The sequence below is a fragment of the Calliphora vicina genome, chromosome 5 (assembly GCF_958450345.1).
Source record: "Calliphora vicina chromosome 5, idCalVici1.1, whole genome shotgun sequence".
In the NCBI taxonomy this organism is placed as follows: domain Eukaryota; kingdom Metazoa; phylum Arthropoda; class Insecta; order Diptera; family Calliphoridae; genus Calliphora; species Calliphora vicina.
This window is the reverse complement of record NC_088784.1, coordinates 22,299,713-22,324,781: the sequence shown is the minus strand read 5'-3', so window position 1 is coordinate 22,324,781 and position 25,069 is coordinate 22,299,713. Positions and strand designations below refer to the sequence as shown.

General features: G+C 27.1%; 1 protein-coding gene across 1 annotated transcript in view; it reads right to left on the bottom strand.

Moving 5' to 3' along the window:
- Positions 1–22,499, bottom strand: part of LOC135961139 (uncharacterized) — an 81,951-nt gene extending 59,452 nt beyond the window's left edge. The window contains exon 1 of the mRNA XM_065512635.1: positions 22,065–22,499. Coding sequence (XP_065368707.1) covers positions 22,065–22,140 — 76 coding nt within the window. The 5' untranslated portion in view covers positions 22,141–22,499. The remainder of the gene's footprint in view (positions 1–22,064) is intronic.
- Between the last annotated feature and the right edge of the window lie 2,570 nt (positions 22,500–25,069).

The window sequence follows — 25,069 nt, the reverse complement described above, 5'->3', positions numbered from 1 at the left end:
GTTTTTCAAAAATGCCAGTATATACCTAAAATTTCATTAAAAATTCTTAAAATATAATTTTCTGAAGTGTATCAGAGATTTTCATAGGGAAATGAAATTTGGCAATGTCGCTTTCTTTTAGAAAATTTTCAGAATTCAGTTTAAATTGCATTGGAAACTATATAAATACAATTTTATTTAAGTATCTTTAAGCAGATTAGCTTTTTCAAAGGATATGAAATTTGGCAACGTTGCTTTTTTTTGAAAAATGTCAGTATTTACCTAAAATTTAATTAAAAACCTATAAAGATAATTTTGTAATATACTTAGAAGTATCAGAGATTTTTTTAGGAATATGAAATTTGGCAACATTGCTTTTTTATAGAAAATTTTTCCAGAATTCACTTTAATTTGAATTTGAAACTAAACAAACATCATTTCCTTTAAGTACTATTAGGAATATGAGTTTTTCTAAGGATATGAAATTTGGCAACATTGATTTTTTATAAAAAAAATACGTAATTCACTTTAAATTACTTTTTTATAGAAAATCACCAGAATTCAATTTAAAATAAATTGAAAACTATTCAAATATAATTTCCTTTAAGAACTTTATGGAGCTATAAGGTTTTCTCAAGAATATGAAATTTGGCAACGTTACTGTTTTATAGAAAACTTAAAGAATTCACTTTTAATTGCATTGAAAACTATTTAGACATTATCTCTTTTAAGAACTTTTAGGTATATGAGGTTTAACTAAAAATATGAATTTTGGCAACATTGCTTTATAAAAAAATTCCAGTATTTTTGTCAAAATTCCTTTAGAAACTATTAAACCGTAATGTTTTATAATTACTAATCTTTATCAGTGATTTTCTTAGGGATATGAAATTTGACAACGTTGCTTTTTACAAAAAATCTACAATTTATTAAAAAGTTGCCACAGAAATTAATAAAAATGTAGGTTTTATGTTCAATTATTTCGATTTGTTTAAAAATGCTCAACAAAATTTAATAAAAACATTTTTTTATTAAATTTTTATTTTTTTTGAAAAATTATGAAATTTGGCAACAATGTTTTTTTACAAAAACTAAAGAATTTAATTTAAAATCGCTTAACACATAAAAGACACTTGTAATTTTTTTCATATTATAAAATTTTCTTAAAAATATGAAATTTGTCAAACTGGCTTTTTTTAAAAATTCTTTAAATTTATTTAATTTTAATATAAAAATGTCCTTTAAATCTTTGTTTACTTTGTTGATTTCTTTTTTTTTAAACAAATAAACTGTATCATTTATTATTTTTATAAATCCAAGTGCCAGCAAACATCTTTGAAAAGCAAGGATAACCACGTTTGAAGGATTATCAAAATAAAAGTATGCTTTAAAAATGATTTCTAAACAATAAAAGGAAGTGGGTACTTGTATTAATAGTATGGATATGTATGTATGTGTGTAAGTAACAATATGTGTGTGTGTGTAATAGTAGTTGTATTTAATTATTAAGGGTAACAAAAAACACAATACATTAGAGAAAACACATAGATTTTCTTTCAGCCAAACAAGGGATATTTCTGTAACCATTTCTATAAAACCGAGACAGGGGGAGATTATAAAAAATATATATTTTGTTAGAGAGTTTCAGTTATAAAGAAAAGTATATATATGTGTGTGTGTAAGAAAATTTCCCAGCAGTTCTGAGTAACTGTTTCGAATTAATGATTTTAGCTATCATTTCGGGAGACCACTAGTTACATAAATATGTAGCTACGTGATTAGTGGTTTCAACATGTCCTTAACTTATCAAGTAACCACTTAGTTAAAGTAACTGACTCTATTTACTAGACTATCTACTTGTAATCTATGTTGGGTCAATACTAGTTCGGAAGAGTCACCCAGAATTGCTGGGATATAACAGGTCAGGCTGTATGTATGTGTAACTAATGTCTATGTGTTGTACAATAAAAAGAATAATAAAATATTTTAAATAAAACACACACAAAAAGGGTGGTAGCTATGGTACTTTTCCTCATAGAGTAACATTTTCCTACATTTTTTGCTTTTTTTTCGCCTGTACATTTTTCTTGTAGTGCATCAAAACAAGGTTTTGTTTGATGCTGTAATAAAATATGAGCGAGCAAAGGAAAAAAAAAGGAATTGCGAGAGTAAATTTAAGTCATGTGTTAAATGCGAAAACCTGCACACTGTTGTCACATTTCCCAAAACGAAGTAATTACAAGAAATCCTAGATTTAATAAAAGATTTCAAACAATTTATGTTTTTATTAAATAAAAAAAAAATTAAAATTAAGGTGTTTCTCATGACTCACTGGTGCCACTTATTTAATATATTCCAGCCTTAACAAATATTTCAACGTTTAACCACTTTTTGGTTGGAATTTATAAAATTTCTTGAATTTTGTTTTAAAGTTATTTAAAAAAGGAATTCTTTTGTAAATAAATTATAAAAAAAAACTGTCATAAGAAGTAGTCTGTCTTTGTTATTTGTTTTAAGAAAATAATAATAAAACAAAACAGTTTGGTCTTTAAGTAAATTTTATTTTAAAGCCGAAAAAGAACAACCTTTTTTTCTGTTTTATGAGCAAGACTTAATTAAATAAAACAAACACGATTATATATTTACATAAAGCATTATTAAATGTTGATGTCGTTGCCGCTGTTACTTTAAAATCTAAGATATGCATATAAGGAATATCATTACTAAAAAATAAACAAAAATTTCATAGTCATATATATGTCAGGAAAATATAAAAAGGTAATTTATAATTTTACAACACGCTAATTTAATAAAAAAAAATTTAATATAAAAAAAATAATTACTCTTAATATTAAAAAAATCATGAAATTTAAAAACATAATTTATTACATATTAAAAACTCGTTTGAAAAGTAAAAAAACTTAATTGCTAAAGTAGTCAAGAGCTTTTTAAAAAGAAATGAAATTTGGCAACATCGCATTTTTTATAAAATTTTCTTTAAATTGCAAAGGAAATTTTAAAACATTTAATATGTATTAAAACGTCGCTTTAAAAGCATAAAAAATAAATTGCTAAAGTATCCAAAAGATTTTTTAAAAAAAATATGAAATTTGGCAACATTGCATTTTTTATAAAATTTACTTTAAATTGACTAGGAAACTATAATTAATTAATTTCCTTTAAGTATGGTTAAGTATAAAAGCATTTCGTAAATAAATGAAATTTGTCAACGTTGCTTGTTTTAAAAAATTTACAGAATTCACTTGTAATTTCATAAGAAACTATAGAAATTTAATTTTTTTTACCTATGGTTAAGTATAAATGTTTTTCGTAAAGAAATGAAATTTGTCAACGTTGCAATTTTTATAAAATCGACTGAAATCACTTAAAATTACATTATAATTTACTTAAAATTGCATTGTGAACTATACAAATATGATTTTCTTTAAAAACTTTTAGATATATAAGCCTTTGCTAAAGATATGCAATTTGGCAACGTTGCATTTTGTTTATAAAATTGCCAAAATCTAGTTAAAATTACATTTGAAACTTTACAAACTCGTATTTCATTAACTATACAAACATAATTTCCTTTAAGTAAATGCTTTTCGTAAAGATATGAAATTTGGCAAAGTTGTTTTTTCTAAGAATTCACTTAAAATTGCATTAGAAACTTAAAAATTGCCAGAATTTACTTAAAATTGCAATGTAAACTATACAAATATGATTTTCTTTTAAAACGTTTAGCTATATAAGCATTTGCTAAAGATGTGCAATTTGGCAACGTTACAATTTAATTATAAAATTGCCAAAAATTATTTAAAATTGCATTTGAAGCCCTACAAACTCGTATTTCATTACCCATACAAACATTATTTCCTTTCAGTAAAATTTTTTTGTAAATACATGAAATTTGGCAACATTGCTTATTTTATAAAATCAACAGAATGACATCAGAAACATAAACATTTACAGAATTTACTTAAAATCTTTGTTAAAAATATGAAATTTGGCAACATTGCTTTTTTATAAAAATTTCAGAATTTACTTTAAATTGCATTAGACACTATACAGCCACTATTTCCCTTAAGTACTTTTAGGTATAACTGCTTATCCTAAGAATATGAAATTTGACAACGTTGCATTTTTTTAAAGAAAATTTTAACAATTCGCTTTAAATTGCATACAAATTTTGCTATACAAACATTATTTCCTTTAAGTACTAAATTTAATTTATAAAAGTTGTTTTCCTTAAAATATGAAATTTGGCAACATAGCTTTTTTAGAAAATTTCCAGAATTTACTTTAAATTTGCTTTAGACACTTTATAACCATTATTAACTTCAAGTTCATTTAGGTATAAATGCTTTTCCTAAAAAATATGAAATTTGGCAACATTGCTTTTTTAGAAAATTTCCAGAATTCTCTTTGAATTCCATAGGAAACTACAAAAACATAATTATTGTAAATTATTTTTGAATATAAAAGCTTTTTCTAAGAATATGAAATTTGGCAACGTTGCAATTTTTAAGAAAATTTCCAGAATTCACTTTAAATTGCATAGGAAACTATACAAACATTATTTGCTTTTGCATAGTTTTTTTTTCTAAAAATATGAAATTTGGCAACATTGTTTTTTTTAGAAAATTTTCAGAATTTCCTTTAAACTGCATCAGGGACTTTACTTTATAACCATTATTTAATGCAAGTTCTTTTAGGTATAAATGTTTTTACTAAAAATATGAAATTTGGAAACATAGCTTTTTATGCACAATTTCTTGAATTATTTTTGAATTGCATAGGAAACTACAAAAACATAATTATTTTTAAGTATTTTTAAGCATTTTTAAGCTTTTTTTAAGGATATTAAATTTGGCAACGTTGCTTTTTTAAAAGATTTTCGCCATTCACTTAAAATTGCATGGGAATCTATACAAACACACTGTTAATGCAGGCATACAAGTTTTTCTATGAATATGAAATTTGGCAACGTTGCTTTTTTTATAAAATTGACACAATTTTCATCAAATTGCTTCTATCTACTATCCCCACTAAATTTTCTTTAAGTACTAATATAAGTATGAGCTTTTTTTTAGAACATGAAATTTGGCAACGTTGCTTTGTCGTTTTCCAAACCGATTCCGACAAAGATTGGATTCTATGACAACCCCGATAATGTCCCTGAAGTGATATATACATTATCTAGGTATTTAATCAGTAAAGATGAGAATATCCCTGCCTAATATTCAAGTGTTTAATTTTCCATTGGCATTCAGTTTAAATGTCAGGATGTTTAATATTCTTGACTTGGATGGGGTCTTTCCAAGAGATCCCGTTACCATAATCATTATAGCTTATTCTTCAACAGCAGCCCCATACAACAGAATTGAACAAGCGCCTTAAGAAAACCCCACAGATGAAAAAATCTAACGAGATGAAATCACACGATCTTGATAGCCAGTTCGCATCAACTTCACGTGATATGACCATGCCCTCATATCGCTAGTGCAGAATCTCCAATGTGTCATGAGTTGTGTGGCACGTATCGCCGTTCTGTTGAAACCATTTGGATCCATATCATCCGATTCTCGTCAAAAAAAAATTGGTAATCATAGACCTATAGCGATTGCCGTCGTTCTCAAAGAAATATGGACCCATGACGCCGACAGAGCTACATCCACACCAAACAGTGATTTTGTAGGGATGCATTGGACGCTCTTTGATCTCATGTGGATTGGTATCGTCCCAAATTCGAAAATTTTGTTTTATTGACGTTCGAATTCATTCAGAAATGGGACTCACTGCAAAATGGGAATATTGCCCGAACAGAACAAACTGAATAAATGGCAGCCAATTCAACAGATGTATCTTCAACAATATAACCACTGTCAACATGCAAAGTTCGGAAGTCTTTATTGAAGGACTCTTTACATTGTTTGAATTAATTCCTCAGTAGTTGTAGCCTAGTGAATAGCGCCAATGAATAGTCATTGGAAGCATTTCAATAATAGATTGATCACTGATTCCAAAACTTCATTCTGCATTCTTCTGAATTATTCCTAAGTATTCATTTCCCATTCCATAAAACTCAAAACTCACGTGATCACAAATACCAACTAGACTTTAATCCAAACACTTTAAATTTTCCCATTTCAACTCAAAATTCCCTCTAATCAGAATGTAAAACACACTTGATAATGCAAGTCACAGCCAGAATGTCTGTAGGACATCATGTCGTCGCAGCTGACTATTAAACATTTGCCATTAGAATGTTGTTCTTTCATCAATTTTGTGTGTTTGTTTGTTTATTTATCTAATTTAAATTCTTAACAGTGTCACCTACATCGGCATAGACAGACGCAGCGCGCAAGAACCACAGACAGAAAGAGAGTTCATTTACCAAGCCTGCAATCACTTTGCACTTTATATTGTATAACTAAGTAGGGGAAAGAACAAATTGGTTAAAGTTTATTTACAAATACGGTAAGACACCTCTTTAAATTTGTTTGTTGTATTTAGATGGAATTGTTGTTGTTATTGTAAAAAGGAATACCTTTTACAAACCACAAATTTGTATTTGAATATGTTAGCAGTTGTATGTTTGTTATCTTTGGCCATAAGAGCATTACATCAAACTTCTACTTATTCCTCTTCTTATTCTTTTTTTTTCTTTTTATTCATGTTTACTTTTTTATTCTTCTTCTTCTTTGCCTTCACTAGCTAGTTGTTGTTGCTATAACATTACATACATATTTTTTATTTGTTTTTCTTGTAATTTGAACATTGTTTGTTGTTAGTTTATGAGGTTTTTGTGGATTCTCTCTTTACACACTCTCCTTTTCTGGTAATTCCCTCTTCTTCTTCTCAATGTTTATGTCTGTCTGTCTGTTTGTCAACTCGAAGATTGTTTCTTTAGCTTTAACTACATGTGTGACATGTTGGTGTTGTTGACAGTCTTGCTGTCATTTTGTAAGTGTGTATTGTTAATGTTGTTTGTTTGCTGTTTCGTTTTTTACGTTTATTCTGATTGTCATTCAGTCAGTCAGTCACTCAGTCTTTCATTTATTCATTCAGTGTGGGTGAGAGATTTGTTGTCATATTTTATTAAAATGGATTTATTTTTAGTTACAGTGTAGCCAGGTAGGGGAGAGGGAGTGAGATTATGTGTGATAAGGTGCATAAATATTATATAAAGTCAGAGGTTTATTTTAGTTTAAAATGCAGGTAATTTGTAAGACAAATCATAAATGGTAATTCCTGGAAACAAAGCTACATTTATATATTGTACAAATATAAAGCAATAAGAAATTTTTGAGAATTTCTAATTAAAAATTCTTTGTAAAGCCTAGATTATCATAGAGACACTTTATGACAGGGTATTGATTAAGTTGTCATCATAAATTAAAAATAACTAACGGTACTTGGAATCGAAAGATATGTTTTTATGAACCAATAATTTAAGAAAAGGGTAAATTTCCCTTTTAAAAATTATTTGAGAAAAATATTTTTTTGAATATCGAAAATTTGAAGTCACAAAAGAGAAAAGTTTATGAATCCCAATTACCAGGAACTTAAATATTTAAAACCTGGCCACAGAATTATGAATTTGACCTTTGAACTCTACTAGAACAGAACTAGAACAGAACTAGAACAGAACTAGAACAGAACTAGAACAGAACTAGAACAGAACTAGAACAGAACAGAACTAGAACAGAACTAGAACAGAACTAGAACAGAACTAGAACAGAACTAGAACAGAACTAGAACAGAACTAGAACAGAACTAGAACAGAACTAGAACAGAACTAGAACAGAACTAGAACAGAACTAGAACAGAACTAGAACAGAACTAGAACAGAACTAGAACAGAACTAGAACAGAACTAGAACAGAACTAGAACAGAACTAGAACAGAACTAGAACAGAACTAGAACAGAACTAGAACAGAACTAGAACAGAACTAGAACAGAACTAGAACAGAACTAGAACAGAACTAGAACAGAACTAGAACAGAACTAGAACAGAACTAGAACAGAACTAGAACTAGAACAGAACTAGAATAGAACTGCACTAAATACGATTTCACCTAATATTTAAACAATTTTAAAAGCCTTTCAACGAATACTAATGTTCTCCCATCTAACACCCATTTCCGCAAGCAAAATTCCTGGCAAAAAATAAATTAATTAGCCAAATTAATATGACTAATAAACGAAAACTTCATACGCCAACATATTCCCCGGAAAGTGGTTTTAAAAGCAATATTTAATAAAAATATTTAAAAGGAATTTCAAGTGTAGTTTTACACATAAATAATTTACAATTTTCCAAACAAATTCATTATTGAGTTTAAACATGAATTTTCATTTAATTCTTCTTTGTCTTTGAACGATTATTTTATTATTTCATTCTTCATATACTTATTCGCACGCATTTAAATTGTTTATTTCCTGTTTAGTACAAAATGATTTGGTATGTGGTGGCAAGTTAACAACTCAAACATTTAAACATAGACAGACTTTGCCACTGTGTGTCTGTCTCTCTAATATATATATATTTGAATGAATATTTTTGTCTTTATGTAGCAGCAGTATTGCTACTGCTGCCGATCACTACCAAAGTACCACACATTGTTTTTTTGTACATGACCCCTCTTCCGATTAAATGTAATTTTTTTCGTACACCTCCCCTTTTATTCGCGGGTCTGGAGAGATAAACTGAAACTGTGGCAGACAGAAAGAACAGACCGACATAGATTGTAAATGATTGTGCAGTAATTTTGTAATGATGCATCGGACGTTTTGTTTTTTTTTTTTTGTTGTACATATTGTAGTTTTTGTTGTTTAGATATGTGTGTTTAATATACAGCAAATGTCTGCACATTTAGTTCAATTAAATTCTGAAATTTTGATGAAAGTTTAAATGTTATATTTGGAAATAAGAGAAAACAAAAGTTACAAAGGAGGGAAAATTAGTAGGGAAATAATACTATTTTGGGTAAAATTTGGTAGTTTATCTAAAAAAATACTTAAAATGTTGTATTTTTCGATTTAAGAATACTATTTGGAGAAAATTAAGCAAAATAAAAAAAAGTACTTTTTTGGTACTTTAATTAAAAGGGGTAAAATTTGTTACATTTACTAAAAAAGTGTTTTATTTTCCAAATTTTTATATTTTATGAAAATTAAGCCAAATAATGAAAAGTAATTTTTTGGTACTTTTATTAAAAAGGGTAAAATTTAGTACTTTAACTAAAAAATACGTAAAATGTTGTATTATCCGAGTTTTCAAATAATATTTTGTGAAAATTAAGCAAAATAAAGAAAAGTTACTTTTTGGTACTTTTATAAAAAGGGCAAAATTTGGTACATTAACTAAAAAATACTTAAATGTTTTATTTTCCGGTTTTTTAAATATTATTTTGTGAAATTTAAGCAAAATAATTAAAAAGTACTTTTGGTACATTTTTAAAGAAGGTTAAAATTTGGTAATTTGACTAAATTTGGTACTTTTTTTAAAACGGGTAAAATTTAGTACTTTTAATAGTATTTTCCGGTTTTTTAAATAATTTTGTGAAAATTAGCACAATATTTAAAAAGTACTTTTTTGGTACTTCTATTAAAAAGGGTAAAATTTTGAACATTTGCAAAAAAATACTTCAAAATTGTATTTTTCGATCTTTGGAATGGCATTTTAAGAATATTAAGCAGAATAATGAAAAAGTGCTATTTTGGTACTTTTATTAAAAAGGGTAAAATTTAGTACCTTTTGTTAAAATTAAACAAAATATTAAAAAAGTACGTTTCGGTACTTTTGTTAAAAAGTGCCAAATGTCGTATTTTCTGTTTTTTTTTAATAATTTTGTGAAAATTAGCAGACTATTTAAAAAGTACTATTTTGGTACTTTTATTTAAAGGGATTAAATTTATTAAAAAATACTTGAAAATAGCATTTTCCGATCTTAGAATGACATTTTAAGAATATTAAGCAGAATAATGAAAAAGTACTATTTTGGTACTTTTATTAAAAAGAGTACAATTTAGTACCTTTTGTGAAAATTATGCAAAATAATGAAAAACTACTACCAACTGGTTTTTTAAATAATTTAGAGAAAATTAGTAGCATATTTAAAAAGTACTTTTTTGGTACTTTCATTTAAAGGGTTGAAATTTTGTACATTAATTAAAAAATACTTCAAAATTGTATTTTTCGATCTTAGAATACCATTTTTAGATAATTAAGAAGAATAATGAAAAAGTACTATTTTGGTACTTTTATTAAAATGGTTAAAATTAATTTGTGAAAATTAAGCAAAATAATGAAAAAGTAAGTTTCGGTACTTAAAGTACCAAATGTCGGAAAAAGTACTGTTTTTGGTACTTTTATTTAAAGGGGAGAAATTAACTAAGAAATACATTAAAAATTCATTTTCCGATCTTAGAATATCATTCTGTGAAAATTAAGCAGAATAATGAAAAAGTACTATTTTGGTACTGTTATTAAAAAGTGGATAAATTAAGTACCTTTTGTGAAAATTAATCAAAATAATTAAAAAGTACGTTTTGGTACTTTTGATAAAAAGTACCAAATGTCGTATTTCCGGTTTTATTAAATAATTTTGTGAACATTTGCAGAATATTTAAAAAGTACTTTTTTGGTACTTTTATTTAAAGGAATGAAATTAATTAAAAAATACTTGAAAATTGCATTTTCCGATCTTAGAATGGCATTTTAAGAATATTAAGCAGAATAATGAAAAAGTACTATTTTGGTACTTTTATTAAAAAGGGTACAATTTAGTACCTTTTGTGAAAATTAAGCAAAATAATTAAAAACTACTACCAACTGGTTTTTTAAATAATTTAGAGAAAAATAGTAGCATATTTAAAAAGTACTTCTTTGGTACTTTTATTTAAAGGGTTGAAATTTTGTACATTAACTAAAAAATACTTCAAAATTGTATTTTCCGATCTTAGAATACCATTTTTAGAAAATTAAGCAGAATAATGAAATAGTACTATTTTGGTACTTTTATTAAAAAGGGTAAAATTTAGTACCTTTTGTGAAAATTAAGCAAAATAATGAAAAACTTCTACCAACTGTCGCATTTTAAGAAAATTAAGCAGAATAATGAAAAAGTACTATTTTGGTACTTTTATTAAAAAGGGTAAAATTTAGTATCTTTTGTACTTTTATTTACAGGGAATTGTTAAAAATGACAGCTGTTTTATTTTCAATATCTCGGAAAAAACTTGAAAAGTTATAAATTTAAAACATGTCATGTGCAAGACATAAAAATGTTAAGACTTATTATGGCATAACATATGTGGTCTCATTTTATTTCCATCATAAAAAATGTCATATTTTTATAGCTTAATATTATTTATTAAAAACATATTTTAAATTTTAATGTGAATGAAGCTAAAGCTTAAATATGTCAAGTGAAATTTGTGATGCCCCAACTAGTTTTCAAAATATTTAAATTCAAATTATATGACACAAAGTTTAGTTTCAGTTAAATTAAAATAATAATAAAAAATACATATATGTATGTAAAAAGTATGTTAAAAAGATTAAATCGAGCGAGTGTATTTAAATTTAAACTCATTTTAAATTGAAACACACACAGTGGATATCCAATACAATACAAGTATTGAAAGATAAATATTCCTATTTCCAGCTGTAACACATTTCGTTTGAACTTTTGTCTGTAATCGTATATAAGCGAATGCTGTGTAATAAATATTTTTACACAGTATGACTGACTGCCAGTCTATCTATGTGTCTAGAACTGAAGCTCATTAATGCTTCTGTTTTTCTTTTTTTGTTTGTATCACAAGCACGCATGTCACGCACTTTCGACCGTATGAGAAGAGTGTCAGTATGTTGAAAAATTTAAATATACTGAAACATACATATTTGTAAACTGTAGCTGAAGGCAGGAAGTTAAGGGGGAGGGGGAGCTGAGAGGAGGATTTGTTATACAGATTATTTTATTCTAATATTTCCGTTTTATTTCTGCTTTAGTAATTTATTATTATACTTCATGCAATGTTATTTACAACAAGACACGAAAATGTCACTCTAAAAACAATTCAATAAATTTTAGTTTCTGTTTAGAGTCTAAAGAGCTTTGGAACAAAGAACAAAACTGTCATTATTTAGAGTGCATTAAAAACTTCTAATGACTAAATGTGTTTTTTTCCTCACTTTCAAAACACACATCAGCACTGGGAAAACTGAAAATAATTTGTTCAAAGAACAAATTTTTACTGGCAACATACATATGTACATATGTATGTAGTCTGTTTCATTTTCGTAATCCTCAAAACTGTTGATGGAATATGAAAAATTAAATGATATTAACAAATGTAGCCTAAAAGAGAAAGATTTAATTGTCTAACCCCTTTACAAAAACATAAATCTTAGACATGTGTAATGTCTAAACATGATATATGACAGAGATATTCCTTGAAAGATATTAATAGTTTAAAATTTTAAATTTTTAGTTATAAATTTGGCTCCATGAATAGATCTCTATAGAAATAGAGGAAGATTCATTCAAATAACATAATGACAAATGTCACATATCAGCTGTCAGTACAAAAGAAAAGGTAGAAACTAAACAAAATGATCTAAGAATAGTATTGTCTTGCAGCAAAATAAGGCATCTGTGGAATTTAAGCAAAATAAAGAAAAAGTACTTTTTTGGTACTTTTATTAACGGAAAAAATTTGGTACTTTAACATAAAAACGCTTAAAAGGTAAAATTTTCCTATTTTAAAACACTGTTTGGTGAAAATTAAGCAAAATAAAGAAAAAGTACTTTTTTGGTACTTTTAATAAAACGGGAAAAATTTGGTACTTTAACTTAAAAAATAAAATTTATCCTATTTTATAATAAAATTTGGTGAAAATCAAGCAAAATAACGAAAAAGTTAATTTTGGTACTCTTATTTAAAAGGGTAAAATTTGGTACTTTAACTCAAAAACGCTTAAAAGATAAAATTTTCCTATTTTAAAACACGGTGAAAACTAAGCAAAATAACAAAAAAAGTACTATTTTTGGTCTTTCAATAGGAGGGTAGGTAAAATTTGGTACTTTAACTAAAATATACTTCAAAAATAAAATTTATCCTATTTTATAATAAAATTTGGTGAAAATTAAGCAAAATAATGAAAAATTACCTTTTTGGTAGTTTTATTAAAATTTGGTACTTAAAAAAGTTTAAAAGATAAATTTTTCCTATTTTAAAACACATTAATATTGAAAATTAAGCAAAATAACGAAAAAGTACTTTTCTGGTACTTTTATTAAAAGTGTACATTAACTAAAAAATTCTTAAGTGGTAAAACTTTTCTATTTTAAAACACTATTTGGTGAAAATTAAGCAAAATAACGCAAAAGTACTTTTTTGGTACATTTGTTAAAAGGGTAAAATTTGGTACTTTAACTAAAAAAAGTTTAAATGATAAATTTTTCCTATTGAAAACACATTAAAATTGCAAATTCAGAAAAATAACGAAAAAGTACTTTTATTAAAAAGGGTAAAATTTGGTACTTTAATTAAAAAATTCTTAAGAAGTAAAACTTTTCTATTTTAAAACACTATTTGGTGAAAATTAAGAAAAATAATGAAAAAGTATTTTTTGGTACTTTTATTGAAAAGGGTAAAATTTGGTACTTTAACTAAAAAATACTTAAAAAATAAAATGTATCCAATTTTATAATAAAATTTAATGAAAATTAAGCAAAATAAAGAAAGAGTTAATTTTGGTACTTTTATTTAAAAGGGTAAAATTTGGTACTTTAACTTAAAAATGCTTAAAAGGTAAAATTTTCATATTTTAAAACACGGTGAAAACTAAGCAAAATAACAAAAAAAAGTACTTTTTTGGTAGTTTTATTAAAATTTGGTACTTAAAAAAGTTTAAAAGGTAAAGTTTTCCTATTTTAAACCATGTTAAAATTGAAAATTAAGCAAAATAACGAAAAAGTACTTTTCTGGTACTTTTATTAAAAGTGTACTTTAACTAAAAAATTCTTAAGAGGTAAAACTTTTCTATTTAAAACACAATTTGGTGAAAATTAAGCAAAATAACGTAAAAGTACTTTTTTGGTACATTCATTAAAAAGGGTAACTACTGAAAAAGTTAGTTTTCCAATTTTAAAATACTATTCTGTGAAAATCCAGCAAATTAACGAAAAAGTACTTTTTTGGTACTATTATTTAAAAGGGTAAAATTTGGTACTTTAACTAAAAAATGGTATTACGGTACTTATATTTTATTCAAAAACGTATCTTAGGCCAAAAATTTAAAAAGTACTTTTTTGGTACTTTCATTAAAATGACTAAAATTTGGTACTTTAACTAAAAATTACTAACAAAATAGAATTCATCTATTTTAAATTACTATTTTGTGTAAATTGTGCAATATAACAAAAAGTACTTTTTTTTGGTACTTTTACAAAAAAATTAAAAATCAAATTTATTCTTTTTTATAAAAAAAATGTTTGTGAAAATTCAGCAAAATAACGAAAAAGTACTTTTATTAAAAAGGTTAAAATTTGGTACTTTAACTAAAAAATGCTTAAGAAGTAAAATTTTTTTATTTTAAAACACTATTTAGTGAAAATTTAGCAAAATGATGAAAAAGTACTTTTTTGGTACTTTCATTAAAACGGGGAAAATTTGGTACTTTAACTAAAAAATTTTTAAAAAATAAAATTTATCTATTATAAATAAAATTTGGTGAAAATTAAGCAAAATAATGAAAAAGTATTTTTTGGTACTTTTATTGCAACGGGTAATATGAGAAATAATGAGAAAGTACGTTTTTGGTACTTTTATAAAAAAGTGGAAAAATTGGTAATTAAACTAAAAAATACCTCAAAATAGAAATTTCCTATTTTAAATTATTATTTTGTGTAAATTATGCAATATAACGAAAAAGTACTTTTTTGGTACTTTTACAAAAAAGATAAAAATTTGCTATTTTAACCAAAAAATACTTAAAAAATAAAATTTTCCTAATTTATAAAACAATTTAATGATCATTAAGCAAAATAAAGAAAAAGTAAAATTTGGTACTTTAACTAAAAAAAGCTTAAAAGGTAAAATTTTCTTATAAATAGGAAAATTAAGCAAAATAATGAAAAAGTACTTGTTTGGTACTTTTTTTTAAAAAAAGATTAAATTTGAGAAACTAACTAAAAAAAATACTTTAAAATTAAGGAAATTGTATAATGAAAAAGTACTTTAGGGTATTTTTATTGAAAAGCTTTAAGAAATACTTAACAAATTTATTTTATGCAAAATAATTAGAAAGTACTTTTTTGGTACTTTTATAAAAAAGGGTAAAAAATACTCAAAAAAGAGATATTATCTATTTTAAATTACTATTTTGTGTAAATTATGCACTATAACGAAAAAGTACTTTTTTGGTACTTTTACAGAAGAGGGTAAAATTTGGTATTTTAACCAAAAAATTAAATTTAGTGAAAATTAAGCAAAAAACTATATAAATATTATCCGGAAAATACTGTCACGATCCTCACAGGTATAACAAACCACCCCCATATTATATTTCAACCAATGGCCATTATCATATTTTATCTTATGACACAGATTTTGTTTGAATTTTATCACAAAATTAAACCTATGTATTTTTATTTTCTTGAAAAATCTAAAAATAACCTACAAAATAATTTAACTTGCATGTAAAATTAGCCAACATTACTTTAGTCAATGACAGTTTGTATTGATTTATTTGGTGAATAAATAAAACAATGTAACAACTAAAACCAAAACGACCTCGACATTTGGCTTAAAAAGTAGAATATAATATACAAATTAAACAATTTTAATCTGTAGTTACTTTGGCAAGCTAATTTTATATACAAAATAAAATTGAAAAATCATCGACCAAGCTAACTTTACACCACCAGCCAGGTTTGCTTTTCCTTTGTGGAGATCAGTCCAATCAAGCACAACGACAGCACTGAACATCATCCCATCTACATTAAAGCGGGCCACTTTAGGACCAAAAAGGGGCAATGACGAACAGTTACCAAGCTAAAGTACCAAATTTTAACCTTTTTAATAAAAGTACCAAAAAAGTACTTTTTTTTTACTTTGCTTAATTTTCACCAAATTGTGTTTAAAAATCAGAAAATTTTACATTTTTAGTTAAAGTACCAAATTTTTTCCATTTAATGAAAGTACCAAAAAAGTACTTTTTTGTTACTTTGCTTAATTTTCATCAAATTTTGATTTTAAATACGAAAATTTTACCTTTTAAGCATTTTTTAGTTAAAGTACCAAATTTTTTCCATTTTAATGAAAGTACCAAAAAAGTACTTTTTTGTTACTTTGCTTAATTTTCACCAAATAGTGTTTAAAAATCAGAAAATTTTACCTTTTAAGTTAAAGTACCAAATTTTTTCCATTTTAATGAAAGTACCAAAAAAGTACTATTTTGTTACTTTGCTTAATTTTCATCAAATTTTGTTTTTAAATACGAAAAGTTTACCTTTTAAGCATTTTTTAGTTAAAGTACCAAATTTTACCCTTTGAAATAAAAGTACCAAAGAGGTACTTATTTGTTATTTTGCTTAATTTTCACCAAATTGTATTATGAAATAGGAAATTTATGATTTTTAAGTATTTTTTAGTTAAAGTACCAAATTTTACCCTTTTTAATAAAAGTACCAAAAAAGTACTTTTTTGTTACTTTGCTTAATTTTTACCAAATAGTGTTTAAAAATCAGAAAATTTTACCTTTTTAGTTAAAGTACCAAATTTTTTCCATTTTAATGAAAGTACCAAAAAAGTACTTTTTTGTTACTTTGCTTAATTTCCATCAAATATTGTTTTTAAATACGAAAATTTTACTTTTTAAGCATTTTTTAGTTAAAGTACCAAATTTTACTCTTTTTAATAAAAGTACCAAAAAGGTACTTTTTCGTTATTTTACTTAATTTTCACCAAATCTCTTTTGTAAAATTAGTCTTAGTGTTAGTCATAGTCTTAGCCGTAGTCTAAGTCGTATCGTTTTATAATGTTAAACATTTCTTTCTTTTTTTATTATTATTAACCATAATTTCTCTCAGTGTTTGAGCAAGTTACCCTGGTATGACTCACAGCTGAAATAAAACATTCATTCCATTCAAGTGTAATTTATTTTTTTCAAAAATAATTGCACATATGTATGTACGAATACAAAAAATAACAAGATAAAAACCAATTGTAAAAATCCTAAGAAATTTGTAAATTTGTTTGAGAATTCTTTGCAAACTTGAACTTAGAGAGAAGAAAAAAAAAACACTTGAATTTATTTAAATACTAAAATACAAAATAGTACTATTCTACTACTATTTACTATACTACTTTGTTAATAAAATTTAGCTAAAGTCATTAATCTATTTTGGTTTCATAAACAATTAATATAGAAATCAAAAACGTGTTAGGTTTCTGTATTTGCTTGGAATTGTTTTCAATTAAAATTCTGTTAATGTCTTCACTATTATCGTTAAAAAGAACACAAAATTGGTTGTTGAAAAAAACAGTTTACACATATTTTTCTATGGTTTTAACTTTTTTCTTAAGCTCTTAACAAATAATAGTTATGAAAAGAATTTTAATTACAAAATGGTCTAACTATAAATGGTTAATTTAAAGACAAGGAGGAAGTAGTTTTAAAATGGCATGGGGATCTTTATTTGTAAAAAGGGGGGGGGGGACAAGGACTGTTGACCATATAAAAAGCTAATAAGTGGGTATTGAAAAGAGTTTAATGACAGCAAGCGAGCAAGCTAATGTCATAATTAAGTTTCAATACAAATTTCCTAAAACCTAAAACAATTTAAAATTATTTTCCCAAAACGAAATTAAATGAAAAACATTATGGGTGTAAAGAGACACGCCCCCTTTCCATTTTCACCTGAGTTAAAAACACAATATTTTCTTTACTTATAAAAATAATAACTAGAGCATTTTCACACACATTTCAAACATATAATTTAGTTGGTTTAAAGAAAACTAAACCACAATATCTACAAAAAATATCAAAATGTGTTGACATTTAAATTGTATGCACTTGTTAAATAAAAACCTTTTTTCAAATAAAACATTTTCTATTTTGTTTGCTTTACTTCAAACAGAAAATGAAAACATTTTCCTAAAAGATAATAAATTTTGTTAAGGCGGGATTTTGATAATCTGGGAAAATATTCATACATTTTTTTTAAACAATTTTCCTATTTAAAGTGTTTTGTTTTTTCTCTTAAACAACTTAAATAATCTCAAATATTCCATATAAAATATGGTCATTGTCAATTTAATTTGCGATGTCGGCTTGCCATCAAAACATATAGTTCGCCTGTACGTACATAGAGATCTGTATAACTGACTGACTATAAATCATAATAATTTACTACAACTACATAGTGGATATAAATACACAGTAGTAAATTATACGCTCCAAATCATTTATTCATTTAATCAATTTTAATTGAATGATGACCCCACTCAATAAATGATAACACAAAAACAACATTATTAAACAAATATTCTTTTAAATATTGCTAAAATATTTTTGGAAAGTATTTTTAGAATTTCTATTGAATAAATGTAAACGTTACTTTTTTAAAAAGAAACTGAAAGAGAACAAGTAAGAGTGCTATATTCGGCTGTGCCGAATCTTATATACCCTTCACCAAATTATACTTCAAAATTTTAAATATTTTTAGGTAAACAAAATTTAATTTTTTTTCCAGTTGTTTTTTGAATTATTTGAAAAAAAAAAAATTTCGATTGTTATTTTAAATTTAATTATTTTTTTTTTTTAAATTTAAAATTTTTTTTTTTAAATTTAAAATTTTTTTTTTAAATTTTAAAATTTTTTTTTTTTAAATTTAAAAATTTTTTTTTTTAAAATTTAAAAATTTTTTTTTTTGTTTTTTCAATTTTTTTTTTTAAAAAAAAAAAAATTCGGGTTCAAAATTTTTTTTCCCGATTTTGACCCATTGTAGGTCCAACTTACTATATTCTTATATACGTCGTAGCAAATGTCTTTGAAATATCTATCATTAGATATCCATATTGTCTATATTAATGTCTTAGTAATCCAGATATAGGTAAAAAATAGGTCAAAAATAGAGGTTGTCTTGGTTTTTTCCTCATATCTCAGCCATTTGTGGACCGATTTTGCTGATTTTAAATAGCAAAATTCTCGAAAGCATGTCTGACCGAATTATTGAAGATTTGGATCCCGAAGATATCTGGGGTCTTCAGAAAACTGATTTCAACAGACAGACAGACAGACGGACAGACAGACAGACAGACAGACAGACAGACAGACAGACAGACAGACAGACAGACAGACAGACGGACATGGCTTAATCGACTCCGCTATCTATAAGGATCCAGAATATATATACTTTATAGGGTCGGAAATGAAAAATGTAGAAATTACAAACGGAATGACAAACTTATATATACCCTTCTCACGAAGCTGAAGGGTATAAAAATAATCTAAATTAACAGATTATTAAATGTCTTGGTGTATTTCTGGGTCTATATCCTGGTATCTGTGTCTCCGTCTTGGTCTGTGGCTTGATCTCTGTCTTAAACTATGCCTTAATCTTGGTATTGGTCTATGTCTTCTTCAATAACTCATATATTTCTTGGTCGATGTTTATGTATCTATCTTAATCTTTGTCTTCGTCTGTGGCATGGTCCATATCTCTGTCTTAATATTTGTCTAAATCTCGTTCTATGTCTTGGTCTATGTCTTGTTCTATGTCTTTTTTTGTGTTTTGGTTTATGTCTTGGTCTATGTCTTGTTCTATGTCTTGTTCTATGTCTTGATTTATGTCTTGTTCTATGTCTTGGTCTATGTCTTGGTTTATGTCTTGGTCTATGTCTTGTTCTATGTCATGATTTATGTCTTGTTCTATGTCTTGGTCTATGTCTTGTTCTATGTCTTGGTCTATGTCTTGTTCTATGTCTTGGTCTATGTCTTGTTCTATGTCTTGGTTTATGTCTTGATTTATGTCATGTTCTATGTCTTGGTCCATGTGTTATGTTTTGTTGTATGTCTTGGTCTATGTCTTGGTTTATGTCTTGGTTTATGTCTTGGTCTATGTCTTGTTCTATGTCTTGTTCTATGTCTTGTTCTATGTCTTGATTTATGTCTTGTTCTATGTCTTGGTCTATGTCTTGTTCTATGTGTTGGTCTATGTGTTGTTCTATGTCTTGGTCCATGTGTTATTCTATGTCTTGGTTTATGTCTTTGTCTATGTCTTGGTCTATGTCTTGTTCTATGTCTTGGTTTATGCTTTGATTTATGTCTTGGTCTATGTCTTGGTCTATGTCTCGGTTTATGTCTTAGTTTATGTCTTGGTCTATGTCTTGGTTTATGTCTTAGTTTATGTCTATGTCTTGTTCTATGTCTTGGTTTATTCTTTGATTTATGTCTTGGTCTATGTCTTGGTCTATGTCTCGGTTTATGTCTTAGTTTATGTCTATGTCTTGTTCTATGTCTTGTTCTATGTCTTGGTTTATGCTTTGATTTATGTCTTGGTCTATGTTTTGTTCTATGTCTTGGTCTATGTCTTGGTTTTGGTCTATGTCTTGGTCTTGGTCTATGTTTTGGTCTATGTCTTGGTCTATGTCTTGTTCTATGTCTTGGTTTATGCTTTGATTTATGTCTTGGTCTATGTCTTGTTCTATGTCTTGGTTTATGTCTTGGTCTATGTCTTGTTCTATGTCTTGGTTTATGTCTTGGTCTATGTCTTGTTCTATGTCTTGGTCTATGCCTTGGTCTTGGTCTATGTCTTGGTCTTGGTCTATGTCTTGGTATTGGTCTATGTCTTGGTCTATGTCTTGTTCTATGTATTGTTCTATGTCTTGGTTTATGCTTTGATTTATGTCTTGGTCTATGTCTTGTTCTATGTCTTGTTCTATGTTTTGGTTTATGTCTTGGTTTATGTCTTGGTTTATGTCTTGGTTTATGTCTTGGTTTATGTCTTGGTTTATGTCTTGGTTTATGTCTTGGTCTATGTCTTGGTCTATGTCTTGTTCTATGTCTTGGTTTATGCTTTGATTTATGTCTTGGTCTATGTCTTGTTCTATGTCTTGGTTTATGTCTTGGTTTATGTCTTGGTCTATGTCTTGTTCTATGTCTTGTTCTATGTCTTGGTTTATGCTTTGATTTATGTCTTGGTCTATGTCTTGTTCTATGTCTGGGTTTATGTCTTGTTCTATGTCTTGGTCTATGTCTTGGTTTATGCTTTGATTTATGTCTTGGTTTATGTCTTGGTCTATGTCTTGTTCTATGTCTTGGTCTATGTCTTGGTCTAGGTCTTGGTCTATGTCTTGTTCTATGTCTGGGTTTATGTCTTGTTCTATGTCTTGTTCTATGTCTTGTTCTATGTCTTGGTCTATGTCTTGGTTTATGCTTTGATTTATGTCTTAGTCTATATCTTGTTCTATGTGTTGGTTTATGTCTTGGTTTATGTCTTGGTCTATGTCTTGGTCTTTGTCTTGGTCAATGTCTTGGTCAATGTCTTGTTCTATGTCTTGGTTTATGCTTTGATTTATGTCTTGGTCTATGTCTTGTTCTATGTCTTGGTCTATGTCTTGGTTTATGTCTTGGTTTATTTCTTGGTCTTGTCTATGTTTTGGTTTATGTTTTGGTTTATGTCTTGGTCTATGTCTTCTTCTATGTCTTGGTTTATGTTTTGGTTTATGTCTTGTTCTATGTCTTGGTCAATGTCTTGGTCTATGTCTTGTTCTCTTGGTCTCCTCTTCTATATCATCATACTCTTCATCTAGATATGTATGTAAAAGATCACCAACCAAACCTTTTGCCCTGACATTTAATCAACTTTGATTACACAATTCAAACTTGACAATGACATTGACTATTAAAATCATATCATTCAATATCATTTAGCAACACTCAAATAAAATCACTTAGTTATCTAAGAACATTTGTTAATTATTTAATAAAATATTATAAAATACTCTATTATAAAAAACAACATGTAATATAAATATTTAAATAGTAAATAGGTACTTACAAAAATCTGTTACCACAGCCAACAATGTCAGCCATTTGATTATATTTGTAAATAGTCCCATCTTGGCTTGTATCATGCGCTGTTTGTTTTCGGCGATTGAGGAGAACAAATTCAAAATTTTCAATTTGAAAACCACACTTGTGAATGGCACGAAGGTTGTGGAGATTTTTCTATTCGTTGGTGTTTGTTTTTTTTTGTATTCTGTTTACGACAGAATTTGTAGTTTAATTTGATTTGAATGAATTGCACGTTAATTTAAATATTTAACACGTTTTACACAATAATATCGATCGTTATTTTTCGCTTCAGACACAAAACTTATGTATTTTGTTTAGTTTACACAAAAAACCACCCTAAAAATTAAAGAATGAAATGCGTTAAGCAAAAATTTTAATGTTGTCCAAACGCGTTAGAATAGCACTTTTATAAAATAGAATAGAATAGAGAAAAAAGCGACACCAGTGGAGTGCTAAAAAGAGAAGAGAAAAATACAATAATTATAATAAATTCAATTTGTTTTTTTGTTTGTTTAGTAATTAATTAAAAATAAAATGTAAATTAGTTTCAATTCAACGAAATGCCATTATAAAGGTCCTTTGTTTTACTACAAAAAAAAGTTAAATGGAAATTTCTAAAAACCGGAAATATTTCCGTTTTTATATGTCATAAACATTAGAATAACATTGTATTGTTTCATAATTTATGTTAACATACCGACATATTCCCCTCTATCAATGGAATGGTAAACAAAAACTTTAATACACCCTCTTTAAAAGAAAAATATTCACATTTTTCATAACTGAATAAACAAAGATGATGGCTGTATGCATGCATGCAGCTTTTATTTTAGACAAATTATACTACAGCAACCCCAAATATGAAAAATTACATAAAATGGATTCAGTCATTCATAGTTTTAAGCACTTAAACCCAGCCATAAAACATTTGTTTCCTAATTCAAACAATATATTCTACATATTGTCCTACCAAAACAATAAATGTAGCATTTTAATATGTCATAAGTAGTTTCCTAGACATAAACTAAGGCATATACTAGACATAAACTAGACATAGACCAAGACATAGACCAAGACATAGATCAAGACACAGAGCAAGACTTAGATCAAGAAATAGACCTAGACATATACCAAGATATAGATCAAGATCAATATCAAGACTAAGACTAAGACTAAGACTAAGACTAAGACTAAGACTAAGACTAAGACTAAGACTAAGACTAAGACTAAGACTAAGACTAAGACTAAGACTAAGACTAAGACTAAGACTAAGACTAAGACTAAGACTAAGACTAAGACTAAGACTAAGACTAAGACTAAGACTAAGACTAAGACTAAGACTAAGACTAAGACTAAGACTAAGACTAAGACTAAGACTAAGACTAAGACTAAGACTAAGACTAAGACTAAGACTAAGACTAAGACTAAGACTAAGACTAAGACTAAGACTAAGACTAAGACTAAGACTAAGACTAAGACTAAGACTAAGACTAAGACTAAGACTAAGACTAAGACTAAGACTAAGACTAAGACTAAGACTAAGACTAAGACTAAGACTAAGACTAAGACTAAGACTAAGACTAAGACTAAGACTAAGACTAAGACTAAGACTAAGACTAAGACTAAGACTAAGACTAAGACTAAGACTAAGACTAAGACTAAGACTAAGACTAAGACTAAGACTAAGACTAAGACTAAGACTAAGACTAAGACTAAGACTAAGACTAAGACTAAGACTAAGACTAAGACTAAGACTAAGACTAAGACTAAGACTAAGACTAAGACTAAGACTAAGACTAAGACTAAGACTAAGACTAAGACTAAGACTAAGACTAAGACATAGACCAAGACATAGACCTAGGCATAAACCAAGACATAGACCAAGACATAAACCAAGACATAGACCTAGACATAGACCAAGACATAAACCAAAACATAGACCAAGACATAGACCAAGACATAGACCAAGACATAGTCCAAGACATAAACCAAGACATAGACCAAGACCTAGACGAAGACATAAACCAAGACATAGATCAAGACATAGACCAAGACCTAGACATAAACCAAGATATCGACCTAGACATACACCAAGACATAAACCAAAACACTGACCAAGACATAAACCAAGGCACAAATCAAGACATAGACCAAGACATAGACCAAGACATAGACCAAGATATAGAATGAGACATAGACCAAGACAGAGACAAAGACATAAACCAAGACATAGACCAAGACATAGACCAAGGCATAAACCAAGACATAGACGAAGACATAGACCAAGACATAAACCAAGACATAGACCAAGATATAAACCAAGACATAGACCAAGATATAGACCTAGACATAGACCAAGACATAGACCTAGACATACACCAAGACATAGACCAAGGCATAAACCAAGACATAGACGAAGACATAGACGAAGACATAGACCAAGACATAAACCAAGACATAGACGATGACATAGACCAAGACATAGACCTAGACATAAACCAAGATATCGACCTAGACATAGACCAAAACACTGACCAAGACATAAACCAAGGCACAAATCAAGACATAGACCAAGATATAGACCAGGACATAGAATAAGACATAGACCTAGACATATACCAAGACATAGACCAAGACATAGACCAACACATAGACCAAGACATAGACCAAGACATGGGCTAGACATAGAAATATTACTTCTGTTCTTTTCCCTAGAGCTAATATTTGTTTGAACAAAAACATTTATAAACTTCAACCACATTTAACAGAAAAAAAAATCCTCTTAATTTGTAGAAATAAAAACCAAACTTCCACCCTTAACAACTTCGTTTAAAAAAAAACAACCAACAAAAGGGTTTATTTATTTTATTTTCTACAGTCGTTGTTGTTTTCGTTCGGTCTGTCAACTGAAGATTGTGTTGTCACTTAAACTCAAATAAATCTATGCTAAATTTGCTTCGGCTTCCTTTTGCTTAAAACAATAGAATA